The 9980-nt window shown below is 36.2% G+C and overlaps 1 protein-coding gene across 3 annotated transcripts in view; it reads right to left on the reverse strand.

Moving 5' to 3' along the window:
* Window positions 1–9631, reverse strand: part of LOC136584493 (twist-related protein 2-like) — a 296978-nt gene extending 287347 nt beyond the window's left edge. For all 3 annotated transcript variants that reach the window (XR_010787285.1, XR_010787284.1, XM_066584318.1), the window contains exon 1: window positions 8826–9631. Coding sequence is in view for 1 of the 3 variants with exons in the window: in XM_066584318.1 (XP_066440415.1) it covers window positions 8865–9353 (489 nt within the window). In the remaining 2 variants the exon portion in view is untranslated. The remainder of the gene's footprint in view (window positions 1–8825) is intronic.
* Window positions 9632–9980: the final 349 nt, after the last annotated feature.

Consider the following 9980-nt stretch of genomic DNA (forward strand, 5'->3'; position numbering starts at 1 on the left):
TCCTTTTTCTTTCTTTCTCATTATCTAGCTTTAAATTTAGGTATCTATCATTTATGTTGTTTCTTTCTTTATCTATCTATCTGTCTATCAATTTCCTTTCTTTTTTTCCTTTTCTTTCCTTGTTTCCTTTTTCTTTATTTATCATTAGCTATAAATTTACGTATATATCATTTATATTTTTTCTTTCTTGCTATCTATCCATCCATCTATCCATCTATCCATCTATCTATTAATGGAAACATGCAGAAAAAATAAAAACACTTAAAAACAGGCTAAAGTCAAGGTAGCTTCAAGTAGCCGAGTAAGTTTGTTTTGTCGGCATATTCACATCTGGCGTATTGTCAGCAGAAATCTTAGGATTGTCACATTTATCCAAATAGGGTTTGTAGTCATACACTCACATGCTCCTATAACCACCCCCGTCACATGTATGGAATGGATATTTAGGGGCAATATCTGCAACCAATCTGCAGCATATGAACTGGAAGTTCTGTTATGAAATGCTAATTAGTTCTGTTTTAGTGGTCATGTGACATTATTCATACTTCAGAGCTTACAGGTGCCGGCTGGGAACTCAACAAATGTGTTTAGCCTTCCTATTACTATTAAGACTGTTTGCAACAGAATTTACATCAATTGCACAATTTAAGAGATTATTTAACTGGTTGTTGTAGCTTTTACTTGTTTTATCCCACTTTGTCCAGAAGAAGATCGCTGAATGTTTTTATTTTTTAATCACAAAATCCACAAAACGCAGTATTTTTGGGTGTTAAATCCCCACCAACAGTTTTCTGTCTTATTTCCTTGATATTTAAACCAGCTGATATTCTTGTTAATACTTTAGGCTATTGGCGTTATATACTGCTTCATTTCCTATCTCTGAAGATTATGTTATGTAAGCATTGTTTTATATTCCGTCTCGGCCATGTTCATCCATTTTTGCTTTTTGTACATATTTTACACGTTTTGTCTCGTATCTCCTTTATTAACAATCGTTTTATCATACATTTAATATGGACAACTTTCTTAACTCTTAAGCCATCAAATAAATCCGATCTTGCGAAAATCATTTTGACCAGTAATCCCTACTGTTCTGTAATACGCTGATACCATTACATCATGTAGAAGCATTATCCTTTACTGGCACAATGGTAACATGCTACTGTAATTAGAAGTGCCCGGAGGATGTCTTTCCTCCATTGGATTACTAATGTAATAGTTTAATTAGTTAACTGTAGTAACAAACAATGCCTTCCATATACTCTGGTTGCTGTTATACATTTCACTTGTATCCTTTTGTGCGCTGTCAAACAGGCCACAAATGTATGATATGTAATTGAATTTACATAATCTACTTAAGATGTTTGCTTTTGTGAAAGTGACACCACAGAAGTGAATCTGGGAATAGCAAACGGAATTGCTACATCCTAATCATGTTTCTAGTTGGCTACATACAGTAGATGCAGTAAACTTGCCTACTGTTGTCTCCTGGAAGGTAAACCAATAAAAAGAGAAAAATAAACTGTCGTGTTTTGGCATTTTTTCCCCCTTTTTTCATGATTCACAATATTTGGCAAAGAATCTTGCATTTACTCAACATGCAAAGCAGTATGTGCCCTCACACCACGGCGCCTCTCAGGGCTTCCCAGGACATTGTCTCTTTGAGATAGTTGACATTGACCGGGGTGAAGGTTAGTATACGATGTGTATGTTCATGTTGTGAATTTATATAAGACACCGCCTCACAACTGCCACATAACAAGTATCATCTGATCCCTGCAGACTCTATTATTTATCTAATAGCTATAATCTCTGCTGCCCTGCACTTATCTCTCTATCTATAATATATCAGTTCTTCTATTTTTCTGTTATCTATCCATCGATCTAGGGCCTATCTATCATCTCTGCCGTCTTGCTATTATCTATCTATCCTTCTATCTATCTATACGGTCTATCCTATATATCTACCATTTTTTATAATATTTATGAAATCTATGTCTACCATCTCTACTATCCATCTATCTCATATCTCTCTATCTATTTATCGTTCGTCTATATGGTCTATCCTTTAGCTCTACCAATTTTCTATTATCTATCTCATATCTATCAACAATACTATTTATCTATCTATCTTTCTCTCATCTTCGCCACCTTACTCTTATCTACCAAATTATCTATGTCTTATCTATCATCTTTGCCGTCTTGCTATTATGTATCTAATATCATATCTATCTATCTCTCTATCTATCTATCATTTCTACCATCTTTCTATTATCTATCTATCTACAATTTTATATTATCTATCTACCATCTTTCTTCTATCCATCTATCATCTCTACCTTTTTCTATTATCTATCTATCTTTCTCCAACTATCTATCCATCTGTCTGTCATCTCTACCTTCTTTCTATCTATCTATCTATCTATCTATCTATCTATCTATCTATCTATCTATCTATCTATCTACCTTCTTTCTATTATCTATCTATCTCATATCTATCCATCTATCATCTCTACCTTTTTCTATTATCTATCTATCTATCTATCTATCTATCTATCTAATATCTATCTATCTATCTATCTATCTATCTATCTATCTATCTCCTATCTATCTCATATCTATCTATCTCAGTATCTATCTATCTATCTATCTATCTATCTATCTATCTATCTCATATCTATCTATCTGTCTATCTTATAACTATCTATCTATCTCATATCTATCTATCTATCTCATATCTATCTCATATCTATCTATCTATCTATCTCATATCTATCTATCTATCTATCTCATATCTATCTATCTATCTATCTATCTCATATCTATCTCATATCTATCTATCTATCTATCTATCTCATATCTATCTATCTTTCTACTATCTATCTATCTCATATCTATCCATCTATCATCTCTACCTTCTTTCTATTATCTATTTATGTATAGATACAGACACCACAAATACTCTTGTAAGCACCCTGATATGTTACGCTGTTTTAAATGTGAAGCGCTGCGGAATATGTTGGCGCTATACAAATAAAGATTTTTATTATTAAAATTATCTGCTCTTGATAACTGATATTTTGAATTTTTGCTGAATGTCTCATCTTCCATAAAAAAATTTTCATTTTTCGATTACCACAGAAAACCCCTCTATAATAATAGAAGCATAAGGTTATCATATATGTGATATATGGGACACCATTCATTACTCTAACCGCATCCTGTAATATACATGACTGCATACTATGCATATAACACTGTAGGGTGCTATTCCCTGCCTTATTCCAGTAGAAGTGACTTTCTTTATAGTCTATATTTTCAGTATATAGATGGAAATTAGTGTGGTTGAAAAGGGATCTTCTAATTGTCACATGTCATACTATTGATGAAGACTCTGGAATGCTATTTAACTGATAGGTGGCTAAATGGCATGTGCTATAACAAATCACTAGGACATCTGCTTCACCGGGAGCTCCTTTCCCTCCATGAGACAACTTTGTTGTATCTGTATCAAGCTGGCAGCAAATGACAGCTGAATGTTTGCAGGACATAGAAGTAAAGGAAGAAAAGTAATAGTATTGGAACAGCAATAGTGAGGATTATAGAAAAGGTGAAAGAGATAGAGAGGAAGACATATCTATATAGATAGATAGATATACATATAGCTCTCTCTCATATATATATATTCTACAAATCTCCTTCCCCTTTTCTATAATCACACACATATATATATATATATATATATATATATATATATATATATATATATATAATTACATGTACAAATGTACAATATATATGTATTGTATGTATTGTAGCTTAGTATATGTCTTCCTCTCTATCTCCTTTTCTATAATCACATATATATATATATATTGTACTTCTGACACCGTTGGGAAAAAAAAATCATGCATTCCTTAAGAGTTTTCTAAGACAACTTTAGTCTGAAATTAAAGTCTTTGCGTTCCAGTTAAAGCTTATTGCATTGGCTGTGACCCCGAGGTTTTTCATCAAAGTTTTCCACAAATCCACTAATGTTCCCATACAGTATTTCACATGATCAGTGCAGGAAGATGAAAACCGATCTATACAGGAAGCAAAAAAATCCCCATAAATAGATTGAATTCCTCTGTGTAAATCAGCAAAAAGGAGGAACACTAATCCTCCTAACAGGCTGTATGTCATGGCCGGGGTTTTACTGTCTATTGCCAGATTCTGTGAGTGAGCACAAGTACTTCTGCAGACGCCGGAGTAGAAGACTAGGCAGAATTCCTATAGAAATAAGCTTGACCTGCCTTGACAGCTGATAAGGCTGTATGACCTGCCACTGTTTAGTAGTTCTGTAGCTACAATAGATTACTTTGCCAGCTGCAATTCGTCTTTTTTAATCCATTACATTGAAAATGGCTGCCGATACAGTGCGTGATTTCAAAGCAAAGTAAACTATATTGGTTAAAGGACAAGTGTTATTAACGGCTTGATGGGGAAATGACATTATCCTAATAGGATCAGTTGCAGATATTAAGGGGGATAGATGAGGATAACAGGTACTTCCAATACTAATGATCACTAAGACATTTTTGCATTTCATTTACTATACCCTTATATGATTATATAGGATTTATACTGGGCATAACTGGCAGAGCATGTGCCCCGGGCAGCAAAAGGTACACCAACAAGCAACTTTGCCCCAGGTGAAGGAGAGCATAGCTGCAATTCTAGACGTATAGCATATTTGTTCTGAATGGCTTGTTATTATGAACGCTTTATTATATTATTTCATAATATATCAATATTTAGTCAAATAATAAAAAAATCTTAAAAAAAAAAAATTCTTAAGTTAGAGAGGTTATTTCTCCAACTATTTTGTAGCTCTCTGGTATGATTATAATGCCATGTGTCTAGTATAGTAGAGCCATGTCCACTATCTCATAGCCTCCTTCTCTTCCTTTCGACACAAGATTGACACCACCTGACATCTTATATCCCGAGCGCTATTCCCTGCGCTTCCTGTGACCGAAAAAAAAAAAATTTGCCTGTAGCTCATTTGCTCCTTGATTTGCTGAAGGTCCCAACAGGAGCAGACAGGTCAAGTGTTAATTAAACAAACATGATTTTGACATTTGTCTGCATAGAGGGATGTGTCTAATAAAACCCCTTCCCCCAAGGTGAACGCCATATATCACCTTAATTATAAGTAATGCCAGTGGTAACACCACCAGCCTTAGACCTGACACATATACAAACTACCTGTAGAAATGGTGCTGCTGAGTTCATTTTTATAGTAATGCTAATTATTTAATACAATTTGGTAAAAGTCGTTATTTGTAAATGTCCCTGATAAAGGAGCTCCGAAAGCTTGAAAGCGTCTATATATCATTTTTCCGATTAGCCAATAAAGTTATCACACCTGTAATATTTTGACAGAAAAGCCATTATCACATTGGAAGAGTGGTCATAGTAGCGTGAATAGTAGTAGTAATATGAAGGGTCCTATAGGAATCATAATACTTTATGGTACGGATATAGCAAATGTTAACTTGACACTTTACTAGTTGAATGCACAAGTGTAGCAACTTTTAACTTGACTTTTTCAATGGCTTTTGTTACTATATGTCCTATGATGTTAAATACTCTTGTATAGAAGTATGATAGAGGTGATGATACAGTTATTAGCTAACCAGAAAAATAATATATGCAAACTTTCAAGGCTACTAGGCCTCTTCGTCAGGCTATAGTAACAACATATATCTGAAGAAATAGAAAAGTGTGATTAGGTAAGGTTGCCTTTAGTCAAAGGCCTAAGGTTTTTATGGTAAGTATCAATTTAAAGTTTGCTGAAACTGTGAAATGAACGTATTGGGTGTCAAGTTAACTTTTGCTATATCTGTATGCTTATATAAGAGCATGGTTATCAGGATTATTATTAGTATCTGTAGTATGGGTTGGTATAAACTGTAGAAATGGTATTCGGGTTAGTCGTATTAATGGCACATTTATAGCAATCATTATAATAGGTATATAGTAGTAGTAAGAGTCCAACCACTTTACGTAGCTGTAGTGGTACCAGAGCCCCCAAAGATAGGATTGTATGGTGGTTAACAGTATATATGGCACATTCAGGATAATTGGTATGATTAGCTATGGAAGTAGTAGAAAAGGTGGTGGTAAGGGCTGTGTCATTATTAGTAGCAGTGGTATTAAAGGAAGAGCTTTAGAGTTGGGTTATCAGTATTAAGGACACATTTCTAATACTAATATTAGTCAAAGTGATAGAATATAGGTGGTAGTAGGACTATTTATTACAGCTGTTATTTCTATTAGAGTTTAGAGTATTAATGAAACCATAATAATCATTATTAATATAAAAGTTATTAATGACGAATGTAACAGTTGTATTAAGTGATAGTAGTAGTATGAAATGTACAATTACTAGTATAAGTAATAGTAATCCTGGGGGTATAATTAAAAAAAGTAGACTGGACTAGATGGACATTGTCTTCATTCGGCCTTACGAACTATCTTACTATGTTACTTTATTAACTATATTAGTTTTATATTTATGATCATTAGGATAAGTCCTAGTGACAAGAGTAATATTAAAGGTGCGTATGTTCTGATCATTCTCATTAGTAGTCTTTAGTCACCTGTAGAGGTGGCAGTCATAGTATTAAGGTTCCAATTATATTTTTTGCATGTATTTCATATGTTTAGGTCTATACAATAAGGCAAAACATAACTTAAAAACTTTTAAAACTTTTCTTCTTTTGCTCCGACTCTTCATCATTTTTTATTTAATCATCTGCTGTACACACATTCAGGTACTAACCTACCATATGTTCAATTTCTACTTACAAGGTCTCCATAACACCTGTCCTGGCTGTAGCATGTGGTAGAGTCGAGGGTAATGACAATCTACATCGATCTTGCCTCGGAAAACACTTTGACTTGAATTGCACTGCCCCCGATTTCTAACGGTTTATGATATGACTTCAGGGAATATAAACACTTTATTACTTACTGAGTGTATATAATAGGATACTAAAGTGATTACTTTAACATATGAAGCCATAATATACACCCAGCCCGATTATGTATTCTGTAACAAGGTTGTTAGTACAACAGAATCCATTATGGTTGTGTTCTTCAGGCCCCCCATGTGTTCGGAAACTAAAAACCATGTTTATATTACAAGATCCCGAATGGAAATGAGCTCTGCGCTACAAAACATGCGAGCTGAATAGTTTTCTGTACAGATGACGGCTTGTAAGCTTTGATATCGGTCTTGTCAACACAAGATAAATACCCTATATTAAGCAGACAACGTGAGAAGCAAACAGAGCTGCCCAGATCTGCGCTCCGGTTGACGTGAGCTTTGAAATCTCTTGAGGTCCCGTTAATTTTTTTTACAAAGACTTCCGTAACAGTCACGTGAGTCTGAACAGAAAACGCACATTTTTTTAATGGACTTTGGGAGATAGTTACTTATTTGGTGATGTTTGCCAGGATATAGAAACTAAAATTACATTAAAATACAAGAAATTGTGTCTATTTGTCCAAAAATATAAAGCTCCGAAATGTCAAAAAAACAAAGTTTATCATGTTTTTCACTTAAGAAATAAATGAAACGTCATCTATATATATCTTATAGGTGGATTGAAGCAATGTCAGGGTGTAACAGATGTAGCAAACGTTAACTTGACATTTAACGCATTATGATGACTATAGTCTACTATAATAATATAAATCGAGTTATCATGGTGCGTCAGTCAAGTTAACAATTGCTACATCTGTATGTGTACTTTAATTCATTCTCTTCCAGTGCAAATTAAATAGAAACTATTGGGCGATGTGGTTTGGGTATATCACTGCCTGATGTATGTATTAATGAGGAGGGATAAGAATAAGTTGTATCCAAAGGTCATTTTAATAAGTCATCGGTCCACCGACCAGGGATGTGACTTGCATACGGAATATGTAATATAGTATTTCACATCCAGATTATAACATTGGAGAAATTACCCAAACCAGCTAGATGTAGGTTGACTGCAGGCAATGCTCGAAGCATATTAAATATGTCTTACGATATGTATATGAGTTAATTATAGCATAAGCATTGAATATTAATATATTGCTACAATAGGCTATTTCACTTTATTGTCTAGTGAACCATTCCCACGTGTCATGTCCTGTTAGTGGGCTGCAAAATGTACATGCTGTGCTATGCACCTTGCCTACAGCTAAGCGTGGTGAAAGCGTTACTGGTTGTACAATTCAATCAGCCTGGATAATGTAATGAAGGAAGTACTTGTTCCCAGTTTCCGCACAGGAGACATGATTAGCCATGAAAAGTGATAATGTGGCCTAGGTCAGCACAACTGTGGTATTGTCTAATTTACAGCAGGAGTCCATGACGTCCCTTTCTGTTTAGTTGCAAGTTCAATATGGCAAAGGTATAAGTGACATGTGCTTCTGCGAGACTCAAAGTGCTACCAGGAAGGTCGTATATCACTAACGTTAGGTGGGCTTGACACAGCTGGAGACTGCGGATACTAACAATAGACGGAATATGCCTGTTAGGTAGATTGTATGGAGTCTGGGTTATTTGGATACATATGAAAACCATGGGCACGACTGTTGTAATATATTGCGCTTCATATAAAGTATTACATCATTTATAATACATTATCTGTAAGGCAAACTCTAGAAGATCCAAAGTGGTCATCTTGAACATCCGGTCAACCTGAATTATTCTGCCTCAGGGTAATATCTATCTGGCCGACGTCATATAAAAAAATTTGACATACTTTGTGGAACCCACATACCTTCTTAGACAGCAGACAAGAGAGGCATCGTTGGTGGGTTCAGTGGGATGCAGACATGGACCAGGCACCTTCCATTCTCCAGACAGAGAAGGCGTAGCTGAGTCTTTCATGGGCAAGGTAGTTACAACTGGCAATCTTGTGGTCCAGCTCATCACTTTGCAAGACCTGGTAGAGGAAATCAATATAGCGAGAGGCAAGCTTCAGGGTCTGTATTTTGCTTAGCTTATCAGATGGCAACGTAGGAATGATCTTTCGGAGCTCTGCAAAAGCATCATTTAGGGACTGTGTGCGCTGCCGCTCTCTCACGTTGGCAATGATTCTCTGCGTGTGTACATCCTCAAACGTTTCTAGTTGGGGGCTCCTTTTGTTACGCTTGCACGGAGGTGAAGGGGGCACCCTCCCCTCAGCACCTTTGCCTACCAGCACTGTGCGCTTACGTATGGCTTTGCTGTGTTGGCGCTCAGCCTCTTCTTCGCTGGTTACCAAGCTGCCTTCGGGGGAGTCAGGGCATGTTCCTTCTTCTTTCATCTTGTATGCACTGGTCCTTGCTGCCTCAGCCCTGTTTGTGATCCTCCCCCAGGAGCCAACAAGGGGATGCTGCCTTATCGTTGCCAGGACCTTTTAAAGTGATAGAAGCAACGGTCTGTATTCAATGTGGAACAATAATGTGGAAGGCTAGGTGGCAGTGCCAGCACAATTGGTAGTCAGTTATACCTCCCAGCTGCCTCACACACAGTGTGTGCTCCTGAACTTCTCAGGCTTCCCGAATAATGCTCCAATCCTTCCCTCTTTTCTTTCACTCCTCATTTTTTGGATGTTAAGGAGGGATTTCACAAGAAATTGGTCTGGTGCTTCTTCTGATTGGATCGCCCAAACTGAATAACTTGGGAGGAGGGATTCATGACTTCTCTCTTCTTCCTTGATTTTAAATAGCTCCTTTAACCCCCCTCTCCTTTCCTTCAGTCAAAACCAATCCATCATGGAAAGGTAGTATAAACGTTGCTGGACATTATGGGTTCCAGATTTTAGCCCTGCAGGCACAGATGCACAGTGAACGGAAGGCTGAAGCAGACTGCCCATCAAGTAAAAAGTAACAAAGAGGCGGCATCAGACCCCTAAGGCGCTAGAGAGGGGGTACAGGGGCCTTTACCGAAG

This window comes from Eleutherodactylus coqui, chromosome 1 (genome assembly GCF_035609145.1).
Source record: "Eleutherodactylus coqui strain aEleCoq1 chromosome 1, aEleCoq1.hap1, whole genome shotgun sequence".
NCBI classification, from domain to species: domain Eukaryota; kingdom Metazoa; phylum Chordata; class Amphibia; order Anura; family Eleutherodactylidae; genus Eleutherodactylus; species Eleutherodactylus coqui.